Source organism: Mus caroli, unplaced genomic scaffold (assembly GCF_978045245.1).
Source record: "Mus caroli unplaced genomic scaffold, Mus_caroli_1 scaffold_8, whole genome shotgun sequence".
In the NCBI taxonomy this organism is placed as follows: Eukaryota; Metazoa; Chordata; class Mammalia; order Rodentia; family Muridae; genus Mus; species Mus caroli.
This window is the reverse complement of record NW_028227263.1, coordinates 97414208-97430990: the sequence shown is the minus strand read 5'-3', so window position 1 is coordinate 97430990 and position 16783 is coordinate 97414208. Positions and strand designations below refer to the sequence as shown.

General features: G+C 46.4%; 1 protein-coding gene across 4 annotated transcripts; it reads left to right on the top strand.

Moving 5' to 3' along the window:
• Positions 1–254: 254 nt before the first annotated feature.
• Positions 255–14834, top strand: Htatip2 (HIV-1 Tat interactive protein 2). Of its 4 annotated transcripts, none has more exons than XM_021167197.3 (6): positions 255–298; positions 696–947; positions 3211–3318; positions 12091–12228; positions 13849–13910; positions 14563–14834. In XM_021167197.3, the coding sequence occupies exons 2-6, from the start codon at positions 753–755 to the stop codon at positions 14786–14788; spliced, it is 729 nt and encodes a 242-aa protein (XP_021022856.1). In that variant the 5' UTR covers positions 255–298; positions 696–752; the 3' UTR covers positions 14789–14834. The 4 variants fall into 4 exon arrangements, with proteins under 4 accessions (XP_021022856.1, XP_021022857.1, XP_021022855.1 ...); XM_021167198.3 differs by having other exon boundaries at positions 261–298; positions 752–947; XM_021167196.2 differs by lacking the exon at positions 255–298 and adding an exon at positions 300–465 and having other exon boundaries at positions 752–947.
• Positions 14835–16783: the final 1949 nt, after the last annotated feature.

Here is a 16783-nt window from a genome sequence, read left to right as displayed (position 1 = left end):
TGAGATGATTTGGGGACCAAGAGTCAAGTCCGGGATGCCTTTTATCTAAAACCTGAAGGCCCTGGCCCCAGATGGTTAGGAAGAACGCGGTTGCAACCAGGGTTATGGGGGACGGAGGGAGGAGATCTGTGCTGGGGTGAAGCACAGCCCCAAGCCCCCTGCCCCGCTGTAGCTCAGCCCCGGGGAGTGGTTCGAGCCCTGGGTGCAGCTCCCGCGCAGGGGCCGGTCCCGCGCTAAGCTCCGGCCCTCGGTGGGGCGGGGCCGCGAGCGCGCTGTCACCCGGAAGACGTCGCGGCGGGTAGGCTCGGGCTGGACCTCTTGGGGGATCTTTGCCGGGAGGGGAGACAGCGGGGCTGCAGGCGGCGAGATGCTCGGTCCCACGGTGCTGGGCGCGGTCGTAGCCGCGCTGGTGGCTTCAATGCTACTGTTGCAGAGTGGGGACGAGGGGTCCGGGGCTGCCCCCAGGTAACCCGGGGTAGGGAATGAAGCCGGGCCCTGCAGCCCTGCCCAAGCGGGCTGGGTTACCGTGGGCTGCGAGGCTTGGTGGCATAGAGACAACCTGGGCGCATCCAGCCGGGCACCTGTGAGGTGCTCGGATTGGCCACTGTCTGAGCTGTGACTCAGCACTTCCCCAGGGTTGGGACTGTGTAGAGTGAGTCTCTTCTGCCCAACAGTTAACAACCCTTGTCCCCCAGGGTAAAGAGTGTCACCTAGCACTCTGAGACAGGACCCACGGGTGTTGTTTCCCCAGCATGGCGGACAAGGAAGCACTGCCGAAGCTTCGGGAAGACTTCAAGATGCAGAATAAATCCGTCTTTATTTTGGGCGCCAGCGGGGAAACCGGCAAAGTACTTTTAAAGGAAATCCTGGGACAGAACCTGTTTTCCAAAGTAACGCTCATTGGTCGGAGGAAGCTCACCTTTGAGGAGGAAGCTTATAAAAATGTGGTGGGTATTTGAGCTGGGGCTAAAAGGGAATGTAGCTGCAACCATTTTGCTGAGGGGAAGGTGTCCATTATTCAAAGGCCAGGTGGTGGTGGAGACATAGAAATGATCAAAATTGGGCACGATGGATTTAGAAGAGCCCTTCCATCAATCCCTGGGTTGTGACTGGCTTGTAGGCCTGCCTTTTTTCACTATAGTGTCCTGCAATGCAGTCCTGTGTTCAGAACTTAGATTGGAATGGGGTATGGTAGTCAGAGAAAGGCGCTGTTTATAGTTCCTAGAGCGCACTGTTTGCACATTTTGCCTACCAGTGTGTTTCACAATATCAGAGTGGAAAAGTGTGACAAGGACTTTTCTCCCAAGCAGGAATCCACCCCACACCCCTTGACTCCCCAGACTTGTGTGTTTGTAAACACATACTGGCTTCCTGAAGTTACAGCAAATGGTAATGCCAGACTTCCATCTGGCAATGATGCCCAAGTATCTTAAATTGGAGAGTTGTGGACATTCTGTTCTCCAGTAAACAAGAGTTACCTATCAACTGCAGCAAATTAAACAGCGTAGTGTGCTGCTGGGACCTCAGAGCAGTCTCCCATGGGCCCCACTTTAGCCTAGTGTGCACACTTGCAAATGCAGGTCCTTGATTTCTGTGATTTCCTGGTCGTTTTGTTTTACCAATGCCTGGTACATCAGAACTGGCAGATTAAAATAGACATTTCTGCTTGGGCTCAGGTGGGTGCTGGGTGAACCCCACAATCTGGTTTCCTGAACCCTCCCTGTGCAGATTCCTGGACAGTGGAGCCTAAGATTGCAATTTTCTTTGAGAGCAGAGACTTGGTGGCACTTCTCTTAACCAGGCCGTATTTAATTTAATTTTTCTTTAGTATATAGTATGTATCATGCCAGGAAAATCCTTCAGAGGGAACTAAAGGTAGTGACAGTCCAAGATAGCATCTGAACTCCTGTGTGACTGTGATGGAACACTGCATGTTTGATGGCATTCTTACACTCTTAGATAGAGTGGCTTATTTAAGACAGTGTTTCTCTAACTAGGATAGGCTAGCCTCAAAAATGCTTCCGTTTCTGCCAGTGGCACCTCTCTTAGCTTGCCAATTTCAGCGGAGGTTAGAAATACTATAGAGGAGAACACATGGGGCTAGGGATGCAGCTCAGTTGATGGAATGCTCACTTGGCACAGTGAAGGTCCCTGGTTCAGTCTCTTGCACACTATGCTTGAATATGGTGGAGCACACCTTTAATTTTAGCACTTGGGAGGTAGAGGCAAGAGGATGAAGCTCAAGGTCAGCCTCAGTTATGTGGACGTTGGAGGCCAGATTGGCCGTGGGAGAGAGATCGAGAAGGAGGGAGGAAGGGGGAGAGAGGGGGAGATAGAGGAATACTGAGGAGGGAGCTGTACAGCTGCAGAGGCTGACTCACAGGTATTGGCAAGAGTCCTAAGAAAATGCCTTTGTCTCAGGTTCCTTCTGGCTCATTCTAATGAAGGTAGTTCATGAATTGAATTGAAGATTAGCAACAGACTTTACAGCTGAACAAAACTCAGACATACATAGGGTCAGCAATTACCACAGGTTGGGCTAGATTTCCACCACCTACAGAGTGGCTCACAACCATCTGTTAATTTCAGTTCCAGGGAATCTAATGCCCTCTTCTAGGCCCCTTTGACAGTAGTACATGTGGTACACAGACATGGACGCAGACCAAGTGCCCATACACGTAAAATAAATTTTAAAAAGAATGTAAACAATAAAAGCTTTGCCACAATTTCATATCTCTAAGAGTCAAAGCTGGATCTTCTTTGAGATTCTAATTACCATTTTGTCTCCACATCCTACCCAAATGGTTTCCTTCCTGGTAAAGTATAGGATGGTATTTTTCTTTTCCCAAAGGTAAGGTACACATGACATGACCTTGATATTTGAAATCTGACTCACTCTACTTACTGAAGTTAAATGTTCTGTGGACATATCTGTGAATCATTGACTATCAGTTCCCATGAAATGTTTTTCATTGCTTGGTATTCGGAGCTTCACATGTATCTTGGAAGCACTTGGCCACTGAGTGCCCATCTACACTCAACTCCAAATTAATTTTTTTTTTTTTGGTAGGAAAAGGGAATTTGACAAATTTAATGTTATGAACTTAAAGATTCCGATAATCATTTGTCACTTATTCTTGTCATCTCAAAGTGCTTTGCCTCTTTTTTAAGTGTATGACGTTGTATGCCGTTGTGCCCTTCCTTGTCTAGAACCAAGAAGTGGTGGACTTTGAGAAGCTGGATGACTATGCTTCTGCCTTTCAAGGTCATGATGTTGGATTCTGTTGCCTGGGCACCACCAGAAGAAAAGCTGGAGCGGTGAGCAAGAAATAAACCATTTTCTCTTACTGGCCAGGATTCAAGGATCTCTCCCTTCCTTTCTTTCAAAGGCTGACTTTATTCTCTTATGCGAGTATGTGTAGGGGAGAGGGCTTGTGTCCACATGAGAATGCAGGCGCCCACAGAGTTCAGAAGAGTGACAGGTGTTGGTGAGCTACTCCACAGGGAGACCGGGAACGGCCTTTTGTCCTCTGTAGAAGCACTTTGAGATTCTCAGTGCTGCGCCATCTCCACAGCCTCAAGGATTCCTTTCTTGCTTACCCTTTTTCCTGGGGCATACTGCAGTGCTTAGATGTAAAAGTGAGCTTAAGGGTCCATCTGCTATCCCATCTGTATTATACCACGGGGTGTTTCAGATAGGGTCATCATCTCCACGTAATAGCTTCTGAGTTAAGGCTGAATGCCAGATACATCACAAGTACTTACGTGATCGAGCCTCCGGCAGACGTTATAATCATCACAACATCCTCTGACTAAGGGAAGCGGCCAGCAGTCTCTGGGCAAAAGCATTTGGCTCATGCTGTGGGCGGCAAGCTCTATATTTCTCTCCATAATAAATGTTTTAGGCTTGAAGCATTGCCTCTCTCTTACTTGCTCCAATCTGCTTTCAAGCCATCCTTTAGACTTGGGAGCTGGCTCATCAGAACCCAGAGGCACGATTCAGTCAGCCCCCGTGATGCCTTAGCCACCAGCAGTGACTCAGCCCAGGCGTGACTCAGCCCTCACTGACGCAAGACTGCCTTAATACCCATTTTATTTTCTCCTTAATGGTGTGCTAAATTGAGTTAGCCCCTATCCAGAAGCTAGAGTTTACTGCATAGTTAAAAGTCATGGTTTATAATATAGATCCTGGGCAAACGTTTACACGTCTTTTTCGGTTTAGATCTTGAATATGGTTTGTTCCTCAGGCAGGATTTGCTTGCTATATCTATTAAATATGTAGGACATTGATTCTGCTGTAATGATTGTATTAGCTTGTTTTTTGGTGTTTTTTTTTTTGTTGTTGTTGTTTTGTTTTGTTTTTTCATCACCGTGACAAAGTACCTGGCAAAATCAACTTAAGGAAGGTAAGGTTTATTGTGGCTCACAATCTGAGGGCCCAGTCCAGGAAGACCTGGTGGCAGCAGCATGAGGCAGCAGCTCATTATAGCTTTAGTTTGGAAACAAGAAAGATGATGACACTTAGCTGGGCGTGGTGGCGCATGCCTTTAATCTCAGCACTCGGGAGGCAGAAGCAGGCGGATTTCTGAGTTCGAGGCCAGCCTGGTCTACAAAGTGAGATCCAGGACAGCCAGGACTATACAGAGAAACCCTGTCTCGAAAAACCTAAAAAAAAAAAAAAAAAAAAAGATGATGACACTTTCTTCTTTCTGTTCAGTGTAGGACCCCAGCTCATGGAATAGTGCCACCCTCTTTTAGGGTGGGATTTCCACCTCTAATTAACCCAATCTAGAAATGCCCTACAGATACGTCCAGAAGTTTGCTTCCAGGTCAGGTCAAATCGACAGCATTAACCTTTCCAGTGACTTCCACTGTTTTTCCGTTGTTGTTGTTTTTAAGATTTTCTTTTTCTTTTTCAAAGTGTGTGTGTGTGTGTGTGTGTGTGTGTGTGCGCGCGCGCATGTTTTACAGGTGCTCATGGAAGCCAGAGGTATGGAGCTATCTGAAATGGGAGTTGTGAGCCTCCTGGTGTGGGTGTTGGGAATTGAACTCAGGCCCTCTGAAAACAATTAAGGGCCTGTCTTAATCTCTCCCGCCCCACTTACAGTAGTTGTTATAAACCAGTAGATTGCTATGGTTGTGAACTGTGGGTTTCTACCAGCAGAATAGTGGCTCAGTTGTGTCTCTCTGGGCTTCTGGGTGATACAGAAAGCAATTCTACAAATGTTCCCAGGAGAGGTGGGCATTTGTGTCCTGTGCAGTTTTACACTTCCAACCCGGAAGCTCGGGGTGGGAGCTAGATTCCAGAGAAGTGTGCTTTCTGAAGTACGGCATTTGTTCCTCTCAGAGGGGTCATGTTCCCGCTCAGCCAGTGCGGTCCTTTCTCTCCTGGGTCAGTCATAATAATAAGTGTGACCTCCAAAAGCACACTGCCGCTTTCAGCTTCAGGCTCAAGCCTGGCTTTGGCGATGACTCAGCAAAGTGAACTGCTGCATTGAGCATCGGGTGAGGCAAACATCATCCCGTATCTGGGGAAAATGTTAAATGACGCACTGAAACTGTAGTTCTAATCAGAAGAAAATAGTTTTTTAATCAAGGTGGTTCCCACCCACCACTGAGTGGCACCACTCAGTGCCTTTAGTTTGTCTTTAAAATCAGCTTGGAAAGATAAAGGTAATTAATGAATACAAAAGGGCAAAGAACAGCCAGGAGAAGAGTCTCAGAAATGAGTTAGTAGTTAAAGGGTCAAGAGGATATTGGCCGGGAAGTAAGCTGTTGCTGCTTCTAGAAAGATAGGGGTGTGTGGGGGGGTGGGGGGTGGGGAGGTGGGGAGGGTGGGTGAGTGGGTGTGTGGATGTGTGTAGTGTGTGCATGTGCATTCAGATTTATATGTTGGGGTGCACATGTGGGGGGTCAAAGGACAGCTTTTAGGAATCTCTCCTCCCTTGTCTACCATGCTTCAGACTAACTGACCTCCAAGCTCCCAGGATATTCTCTCATTTCTGCCTCCTATCTTGCCTTAGTAATACACTGTATACCACCACTTAATCTGGTGGTTTTTTTTTTTTTTCTGTAGATTCTAGATGTCAGACTCAGATTATCTGGTGTTTTAAGGCCTGGTGTGGTGGTATGTACCTGTATTCCCAGAGCTTGAAGGACCAAGGAGTCCAAGGCTACATAATAAGTATGAGACCAGTCAGGAGTTTGTGAGACCCTGCTCCAAAGCAAAGAACAGAGACCTTTAAAAAAAAAAAAAAAGCTAAGTTAGGTTCAAGGTTATAATGCCGTTCAGAGGTTGCAGTAACTTAAATGGCTAGGAATCATGGTTCAGAGGGGCTTGTGGCTTTTTGAGCATATCCCTGCTTGGATTCTGGGTCACTAGTCCTCCTTGGAAAAGGACTTGCCAAGCAGTTAGTCAGCAGGACACTACAAAGCTGCTGGCAGGCTTTATCTCTTTCAGTAGCTATTTGTTACAGAAATGCTTTTTGCCTCAACAGTTAAGAGTCTTTAGTAGAGCAACCTAGAGAAGTGTTGGTTTCTGTTTCAGTATTCAGATCTGAGGAGCTGGCTAGTCCCCCTGTGAGCCTTTTTGAAATGGTCTCCTAAGATGGCCCTAATGAAGTAGCATTGGGTAAACAGCAGCATGTGTGTCCTCTCAGCTTTGCAGATTAGAAGTTTAAGGTCAGGGTGTTACTGGGTGGTTCAACTGATGGAAGTGTTCTCTTCTGGGCTCTCCCCCTGCCTTCTGATGGTTGTCTTTACACAAGACCTTTTCCCTGTGTGCATGCGTCTGTGTCCACATTGTCTTGTGTTATGAGGACACGAGTTGTTGATATTGCGATAGGAGCCAGTTTGCTCGGTACAGCCTCATCATTACGAACTAACTGCAGTGATTCTTTCTCCAGGTGAGATTACGTGCTGAAGTCCCAGGGCTAGTACCTAGACTATTCTTTTACCCATGGATTTCCACTAGAACTGATGCTAAGCAGAAGGCTTAGCTTTCTTCAGCTGTTTGGAAACCAGTTTCTTTCATCAGTGGCTGCTTAGATGCTACCTTCCTTCCATACTCACAGGCCACAGCTGTGTAGCTGGTGCAGCGGCTTTCTGACTTGGCCCTAATCCAGGCGTGCTGGATGGGCATCTCTAAGGTTAGAAGCACACAGTCTGTTTTGCAGGTTCCTTGGGAGATCTGACACAGCTAGCTGGTCTTGCTTCCCTGTTGGACTTGCTATTGGAAGGCATGCAGCTATTTTCATCCTCTGCTTTTCCAAGCGCTGTAGTTCTAACAATCTCGCTTGGTCAGGTGAAGGCCGGGATATCCTTGGAAAGCAAACGTACCTTGAAGAGCAAAAGTCAAAGACTGCTGGGGAAAATGCAGCATTATCCTTTTGTGCAGTATGAGAAGGATTTGGGTATCAGTTTTGGGCGGTTTCTCCCCCTCATGTGTCTCCCCTATTAGCAGTGGACTCTAGCAGTCCAGATTTGTGGGTACTGTCAAATTCTTGATCCTGTTAAAGTGATTAACATTAATGCAGCCATTGCAGCATTTATTAGGCATCTGTAGAATGCCATGTCTTCTGATTCCACTAATACACTCTGATAATCCAGCCTGGGTGTTGAATGCCACGCACCATCAATTGTTGTACAGCCTGTGAGCAACAGATGTCTTTAAGTGGCTGAAAATGTTATGCCACGTGAAAACACAGTAAGTTCTAATTTTAGTTCCCACAGATAAAGTCTGTTTAGAACACAGCCAAGTTCACCGACCCTCATGTCAGCCACAGCCACTTCTGCTCGGTAATGGCGGATCTGTGCAGGTGTCAGCAGGGCCCTGGTAGCCAGCGTACTTGTTCCCGTTCCTTTCTTTCCAGGATAAGATGCCCAGACCTGTTCGGAACAGCATTATTTTATTTGATGTTCAGGAGGAGGCCTGTGAAATGGTGAAGTCCTCAGATCTCAGGTCCTATGGGACAACAGGTAGCTAAAGTGTAGCCTTGAGTATGTGGGTTAGTGTCTGCTGAACACCCCTCCTTGTCTAGCACAAAGCTCCCCCTCACCTGCAGAGTGACTGAAATGAGCGCAGTGATGGCCTCAGGAATCCTCAGCAGTGAGGCTTGAGTGTCTATACGTTTTCTCTAAGAAAGAGCGGTCTCTCATTTCTGTCCATCAGATAGGGAGATGCCATCCAGGACACAGATCAAGGCTTTGGGTAATACAGTTCTCCATCTATCAGCGTCTGCTTTTCACTCTGATTTAGGGGTGAACTGAAAAGAGGTGAAGGAGCAAGAATCCTAAGCAGAATCACAGCTAAGACCACATACACAGTGATAGGCCTTCCTCCTCTGGAAGGGGCTGAAGCCTGTTGTTCCAGAATGTTCTTAGATATCTTGTATTAGTTACCTTTCTATTGTTGTGGCAAAACACTGTGGCTAAGACAATTTATAGAAGGGATTATTTGGGCTTATGGTTTTTAAGGGTTAGAGTCCCTGATGGCAGAGCAGAGGCAGCAAGGTGGCAGGCTCAGCGGCTGGAGCACTAAGCTGAGGGCTCAGGTTCTAAACCACAAGCAGGAAACAGAGAGCCCACTGGAGATTGTGAAAGACTTTGAAACCTCAAAGCCTGCTTCTGGTGACATGCTTTTCCCAAAAAGGTCACATCCCAAACAGTGCCACCAATTTGAGGCCAAGTGTGGGAGACATTTCTCACTCAAACCATCACACTTCTTGACATGAGTTGTTCTTGGCCTGTGATCCTCACACTTGGGAGGTAGAGGCAGGAAGAGCAGGACTTCAACATCATTGTTGGCTGCATCAGTGAATTTGAGGCCAGCCTGAGCTACATGAGGTCCTATCTCAAAGCAAGAAGAGAATGGCAATGATGAGTTGTTCGAGAGCCACAGAATTGTACTGTTGTTAATTAGTTTTCAAAAAGACTAGAAGATTCGTGTTTGTTTGTTTGTTTGTCCTTGTTTTTCCAAGACAAGACAGGGTTTCTCTGTGTAGCCTTGGCTGTCCTGGAACTCTCTGTAGACCAGGCTGGCCTCGAACTCACAGAGATTCACCTGCTTCTGCTTCCCAAGTGCCAGGATTAAAGGAGTGCACCACCACAGCTGGTGAAGATGCATTTTTGTATTTTGTATTTGAATAAGACTCAAGAGTATCTGGGGGAATTTGTCTATGCTTATAGTGTGGTCATAGGTGTACACTTTTTTTTCTTTTTTTGAATAGATCTTGGGAAAGAAATTTACAGTGGAAACTTAACTCCTTATTCTAGAAAGTTTCTCCATCTTTGAGTAGAACACATTTGTGGGATTTGAAGACTCACTAGCACAATGGAATTTATACTCTCTGAGGAGAGGCCTGGATTTTCTCTCTCTGTGTGGCTAAACAGTGAGGTAGTTTTTCAGAAAAACTGTCTCGAGGGTACCTAATAGCTTCTGAAGTTTGCTTTTCTACTGCTTTTAACTTGAGCAGTAGAGAGTAAGGACTAGAGTGATATTAAATAAGCCACGTATAATATGAAAGCCACGTATAATCCTTCTGCGTATAACTAGAATCTTCCTTATGCCACCCTTCCCCAAATCTAACACATGTTGGTGCCTCCAGGCATTCCAAGAGACTTCACTTCAGCTTGTTTTCTGAGTCCTTGGAAGCCATTGACCCTTTTGCTTTAGCATCTCATTCAGCAGCTAAAAGGCCACGCCGCCAGTGTGAAGGAAGTGAAATTTAAAATTTAGCGTGCTTGGAAAAGTACGTATTTATAATGAGCTTGAGGGCTCAGAGGATTTGTGAAGTCGGTTGGGATTAACAGCCATTGATTGCTAATAAAACAATATTTAGCTTTGTCCAGAGAACAGCCCTGGAGAAAGGTGTAGGCACCTTGTCACCAGAGCCCATTGAGTCGGGATGATGGGCTGGGGGTGGGGGTCTGCACGTTGGCGTGGGTGCTGGTCCTTCAAGGAGCTGTTGTCAGTTGCTAGCTGGGCTGGTGAAAGGAAGGACGCCAGAGGCTGATGGCTGGGGTGGTATTGATATGCCTTCGCTGACTAATCAGCTTGAAAGAGTCCATGGTATTTATGTCACTTTAATTCCCATCAAACAATTGGGGGCGACGGCACTCTATTAAGGGGAGGTTGATCCAGAACTAAAGCCAAATAAATTAGGGTCTCAGTTTAATCAAATTATCCCTCTCCTGGCCCTGGATTAAGTGAGAGAGATAGCGTCAGTCTGGAGGCTTGTGATTGGTTGTGCCTCTCTTATTTTTAAAGGAACTGCTGGAGAAAGAAAAACCATTGGAACACAGGCAGCTATAATAATCCAAGCATTGTGCTAAGGCAAGACAAAATGTGTGTTACTAGCCAACTATGCATTGTGAATAATAAAGCAGTTATTAAAGTTGTTTTTAATTAGAGTAAGGGGAAGATATAAATATGAGAGAGACCTGGGGAGGCTCTTTCTCGGTTTGGCGTTTTTCCTGTCTGCTCTCTGCATAGCTAAAATGTCCATTTTGAGAAACCACCAACTTTCTCATTCTCTCTTTCCCTAAGTGTTAAAATTTGCTTTGCTTCACTTTTTTTTTTTCTTTAAATTTGTTTATTGTGTTTGGAGACATGGTCTTGCTATTAGCCCTGGCTGGTCTGGAACCTGCTGTGAAAACCAAGCTGGCCTCAAACTTGCCGTGGTCTTCTTGCCTCTGCTTTCCAAGTGCTGTGACTGCAGGCATGCACACCTCACCTGCCTCTTTAGCTCTAATCTTAAAAAGCAGTAACACGAATCTGAGTCAGCGTATAGTTCAAGCTGGCAGGTGAGTTAACTGAGCGTCGAAGTACAAAACACCAGTGATGACAGTGACAGTTCCTTCATGAAAAGATGAGTTCCGGGGCTGGAGAGATGGCTCTGTGGTTACCTGCTTTTGCAGAGGACCTGGGTTCAGTTCACTCTGGGATGTGAAAACATCCTTCAGTGAGGCTCTGGGGCAACCCTCTCCCTTTTTTCCCATTACCCCGTGGTTCCGTTTTTTGTTTGTCTGTTTCAATCCTAACTGGATTTACCTTTTATTCAGCTATTTTTGGATGACTATATTTTACATTCTGAATTCATATCACTGACCTCCCTGGACTGAATCTAGGGTAGTGTGGAAGAGGGAGTCTCCAACCTTGTTGGATTTTGTAACCTGGGCTGTCTTCAGACTCACAGCTCTCTATAAACATTTAAGTGTGTGTGTGTGCGTGTGCGTGTGCGTGTGTGCGTGCGTGTGTGTTGTAGTGAGCAAGCCAAGCACACTTACTGGAGGCCTGAGGACAGTTCTGCAGAGTTAGTTCTCTCCTCCCACCTTTACACAGGGTTGAAGAGTGAGCACAGGTTCATGGTGGCAAGCATCTTTACCCACTAAGTCATTTTGGTAGGTCCCTTTCTAACATTTTTTTGATTATACACTTGCCATTTTAAAAAAAAATGCATTGCCATATAAAATCCAAAGCATTTTGTAAAGGCTCCACATAAACTAGATAGCAGAGTTCCCATTCTCATGGTGCCTGGGCGTTCCTATGTGGTACTTTGGAGAACCCAGCACGGTGGAGCTGATGAAAAGAAAATCAGCAAAGTTGTAAAATTGTTAAGAGGTATTGGCTGTGGTTGTAGCTCCACAGCAAAGGGTTTGCTTGTGATGGATGAGGCCCTGCGTTCAGTGATGAGCAGCACAGCCAGTCAATCAATCAATCAATAGATAATTAGTAAATAAATAATAACAGAAGAGGAGGAGCCTGTGTGAGCGAGAGCAGGCTTGCTTGCCATTGAGGCCGTGCTGTTTCCTCCGCTCACAGTGGGGTTGCTTGCTGTCTGGGTTTCATTGCCAACCATGTGCTGTAGTGCCATTCGTCTCCACTGCTAAAGCTGTTGTGTCCATCTGGAGAATCACCGCCGAGCCTTTCCCAGAGTATAAGCCTGGCTTTCGACTATGGCTTAAATGCATTTCATTTAGAACCCGGTTTCCCCTAGGCCTCCCAGCCTGCCACCCATCCCCGGGAAGGGGGATCATCTTTTAACATGAGTGTGCAACCTTAGGAAATAACTCATGTCCTTTTGCCCCCAGGAAGGGTTCGTTCGCGTTGACCGAGATTATGTGCTCAAGTCTGCAGAGCTGGCGAAAGCAGGAGGGTGCAAACATTTCAACTTGCTGTCCTCCAGGGGGGCCGATAAGTCCAGCAGTTTCTTATACTTACAAGTAAAGGTTTGTGAGTGTTCTGTTTTCCATAGTCACAGGGAAATTGACAATACTAAGTAACTAGTATAATCTTTTTTAAAAATATTAAACATGTCATGTTGTATGTTTTTCAAAGCTATGAGGACTGTTTTAGGAGAAACATACTTAGAAGGCAGGTATGCTTTAAAAGATCGCTTCTGATGTGTTCTCCATGGATTATTTAGTAAAGTGGGCAGAACAGAGGGAACCCCGGCCTTGGATCCGCGGCCTCTCAGCTATGGAGACTTCCCCTCCATTTTTCTTGTGGCCAAGAGGACAGAAAAGTTATGCCTTTTGCCAGTATAATACCTGATTATTTCTGATTTTAACTAGAAGGTTCCATTTCCTAATGTTGAAGTAGAGTTGCTGCTGCAGGAGGGAGGGCAGAGCTGCTTTTGTGCTATGTGTTTCTGGATGCGGTCATCTGCCTTCAAGGCCAGAGCAGTGCTTAGAGGTTATCAAGCCACAGAAGTGGCTTTATCCTTTCACAGAAGCACACTCGCCTTTTGCTAACTACCTCCAGCAGAAGGGGCTTTCATCTGGTCACCCAGGTTGAAGGCACTTGTTTAAAAGTCCTCCCCTGGACACCGGAGTGGATGCTTTATAAACGCCCCTCATCAGTTCCGCACTGTTGTTCTAGGTATCACTCAGAGATCCTTGTTGCCTTAACTACATTTTTTCCCCCCGGGCGTGACACCCTGAATTCTCGGCTCCATATTTTATTAGTTCCTATGTCTACTGCCTCGGTCTCTTTACTGAGTGGACCTTGAAGAACAAGTCCCATTATAGCTCCCCTGGCCTCTCTGATTATGGCCCTGGTGTGAAAAGTCGTGGCTTTCTAATTGAAAACATCTTCTGTTTATAATTTCACTTGTTTCTGAGATCTGGGTGGAGGTTGCAAATGCTCAGAAGTGATTGACATGAAGGGTCATCTATGATCCACTGGGTGGAGGCTCATCTCCTGGCCGCCATGTCTTTTCTGACCCATTACAACTGCCTGTACACTAAAAAGGTGACCGTAGGCCTGGAGCTTTGAGGAGGAACTGAAAGGGGTTGGACTGATGTTTCATTTACCCTCTCTGGTTCAGTTTTGACATCGATAAGTGAGGGGAAGTGCCCCTGGAGCACGGCCAACTTACCAGGGGCCATACCCTGAAAGAAAATTCATTGTCACCTCCCTAGAAGGGACAGTGATGTCCTAGAAGTCATCAGCTGTCCACAGCCACCTCCACGCTGGGATGTTGCCTAGCTTGATCTTGTGCAGGCAACTAGAGCTGCTGAGTGCTGTGTGTCCAAAAGACACTGTCGCTCAGGCCCACCCTGACCTCTGTCTCCTACAGTCTTGCTGCCTCTCTTCCCTGCCATGATCACTGAGCCTGGGGGGTTTGAGGGTGATGTCGATGTCCCGTCTGTGGTTGAGCGGTCCACTGACAGTTATTCTCTGCACTTTGACCAATAGCAGATCACTGTCATTGTGCCAGGATTAAATGGCCTCTGCTATAGAAGCAGATTATCCTCAAGCCCCAGTGACTCCCTGTCATGCTTTATCGGAGTGCATTGTGATTTTATTTTATTTTATTAAAAAATTTTTTTTTTGAATCTTAACAGGGAGAAGTGGAAGCCAAGGTTGAAGAATTACAGTTTGATCGACTCTCAGTGTTTCGGCCAGGGTAAGTTTTATGCTGCCAGGAGTAAGCAGAGAGGCTGACAGCTAAGAACATCTTGCTCATCCATTTGTGAACAAGCTTAGCTTGTGGTGAATTGCTTCTTTGAAGGACCCAGGCTTCAGCTTTGAAAAAACAAAAGAGTAGCTTGGGGCTGCTTCCGGATCATACGGAACTTCCGGAAGTAGTTGCTACCTGCATTTTTTTAAATTTATTTACGTGATAAATTTTATTCGCTTAATGTTTTCTTGCCTTTTAAACCCCCTTTATGCACATAAATCAAACTTTACAACCACCACATGAGCCACGTGATTTTCTTCAAGTCTGGAGGTTGGAATTCTGAGATAGAGGTATCACTGGGTTGGTATCTGCTGAGGTGCCCCTCCTCCTTGTGGGCGCCGCCACTTTCTCGACGTGGCCTCGCATGACCTTGCATGAACACGAAGATATCTGGTCTCCTTTCTTCTTGGAAGGACAACAGCTCTATCACATCCTCAATATCCCTTGACTGTAATTACCCCCATGAGGGCCATTTCCCAATACAGGTACCCCTGGGGTTGGGCTTCAGTTGACAGGTTTCGGGAGCAGGACTCAATCTGAACTATCCCACAGGTCCAAATGTACATGCTGTCTCTTCCTCTACCTTTCTGTCTCCTAGAGTCCTACTGTGTGACAGGCAAGAGTCTCGTCCAGGCGAATGGCTGGCTAGGAAATTCTTTGGCTCTCTGCCAGACTCTTGGGCCAGTGGGTACGCTGTGCCTGTGGTGACGGTGGTTAGAGCGATGCTGAACAACCTGGTGAGTCCCAGCAGCGGACAAATGGAACTTCTGGAAAATAAGGCCATCCTCCACCTGGGGAAAGACAGGGATGTGCCCAAACTGTGACCATGCTGAAGGACATTCGTGAAAACCTCAGTGCCTGTCGCCACATCAGTCATTTGGGGGCTCTATAAAAAGTCTCTTTGTGGTCCTTTGTGGTGTCCCTCTCCTTAGCCAAGCGGCTCCATCAGAAAATGGCACTACTCCACATCAGTTGTTGTTGAGAGCCCCGTTGTTCATGTAATCATCCAGGCAGCTTTTGGAGAACAGGTTTATATCATAGACTTATACTCTGTAGGTTGCAAACAGGGATCTCTGGAGGTCCCAGTGCCTTTGGGTGTAAGGCCAGCTTTGAAGGACTTCTCCAGGGCCACCTGAGCAGAGGGGCCCTAGCACTACAGGCAGTCTAGTCTCCTGGTGGCACGGTGCTGTTGGGCTGCATGTAGCTGAGTGAACACTGTGCCTTGACTCTCTGCCAACAAGCTTCTGTACTTCACTGAAGAATAAAAATAAATAGAGACACCCTGTGTGTTGTTTCAGTTGCTGAAAATTGTGGAGGTATTAGTGGGACGGTACAGTGAAGGGCCCTGGGGATGGCATCACAGCTCCTAACACTGCAGAGGTCTACAATTTTAGGATGTATGCTCTTGACACTCCAATAATTCCCCAGCAATCCTATAAAGCCATACTGTTACCCTCATGTCTTTAGTTTTTCATTTAAATTTCTATTCTATTCTTTTTTTTTTTTTTTTTTTTTTTTGAGACAGGGTTTCTCTGTATATCCCTGTCTGTCCTGGAACTCACTTTGTAGACCAGGCTGGCCTGAACTCAAGAAATCTGCCTGCCTCTGCCTTCCAAGTGCTGGGATTAAAGGTGTGTGCCACCACCGCCCAGCTAAATTTCTATTCTTATCCCCATATTGCAGATGGGGAGTCTGAGGCACACTATTGAGCCTTGCTCAAGGCTCTAGAGCTGAAAAGCTAGCGCTAGGAAGTGGCAGGGTCAGGATAAACCTTACTCAGCCTGATCCCATTGTTAGTATTGTGTGTGTGTGTGTGTGTGTTCCCTCAGAGGCCAGAAGAGGGCACTGGATCCCCTGGACCTGAGTTACAGATCCACCTATGTGTGTGCTAGGAACACATTATTCAGGTCTTCTGTAAGGGCAGCAAGTATTCTTAACCATTGAGCCATCTACCCAGCTCCCTGCAGCTGGTTTCTTTAACCACTCTGTTAAAGTACCCCTGTTTCCAGGTTTCCAGTTAACTTAGTATATTAAATTAAAACTTAAATTCTTGTGTTTCTCTCTTGATGCAGGCTCCTTTCAATTGCAAATGGTGGTTAATCTAAAATTCTTGGACACTAAACTGTGAAAGACTCAGTGTGGTGCGCTTTTCTAGTCTTTTGTTTTGGGAAAGGGTCCTAGGTAGCCCAGGCTGGTCTCAGATTCAATAAGCAATCCAAGATGACCTTGAACTTGCGATTCTTCTTCCTCTACCTCCCAAGTGTTGGGATTATAAATTTGCCTCATCATGCCTGGTTTCTGTAGTGCTGGGATTGAACCCAAGGCTTTATGAATGCTAGGTAAGAAGTCTACCAATGGAGCTATGTTTCCAGCCTTCCTTCGATGATACACATTAAACAGGCAGGAAAGGAAAACAGAGAGGGAGGGGGCAGTGCCCAGAGGAGCACACTGTGCAAGTTACATCATGGGACAGGTGCAGCTTCTGTGCTGGGGGAACCAAGTCACTTGACTTCAATGACTGTCTATTGTCCTGATTACATTTCAACTTTTGGTGGACACTGCTGAGTGAATACCGTTCCCTGTAGTATGGGTTTATATTCCTGGAAGACAGTGGACATTGTCAATGTTAACTCTTCTAGAGCAGTCTGGGATCTTGGCAAGTGAGCTTCAAGGAGACAGAGCTGGATGCCTGCCTGTAATCCTAGCACTGGGGAGGCTGAGGCACAAGGATCAAGGTCTTCCGGGACTACATAGTAAAACTCCATCTCAAAAGTAGAAGTTTTCTTTCTGCTGGTGGGTTCCCTCATGGCTGGGCTTGG

Bases quoted from the DNA above. Each gene is read 5' to 3' on its own strand.
- Htatip2 (XM_021167196.2), top strand. From the start codon at position 368: ATGCTCGGTCCCACGGTGCTGGGCGCGGTCGTAGCCGCGCTGGTGGCT. The intron at 466-751 runs GTAACCCGGGGT...TTGTTTCCCCAG, and splicing joins GGGTCCGGGGCTGCCCCCAG to CATGGCGGACAAGGAAGCAC. The intron at 948-3,210 runs GTGGGTATTTGA...TTCCTTGTCTAG, and splicing joins AGGAAGCTTATAAAAATGTG to AACCAAGAAGTGGTGGACTT.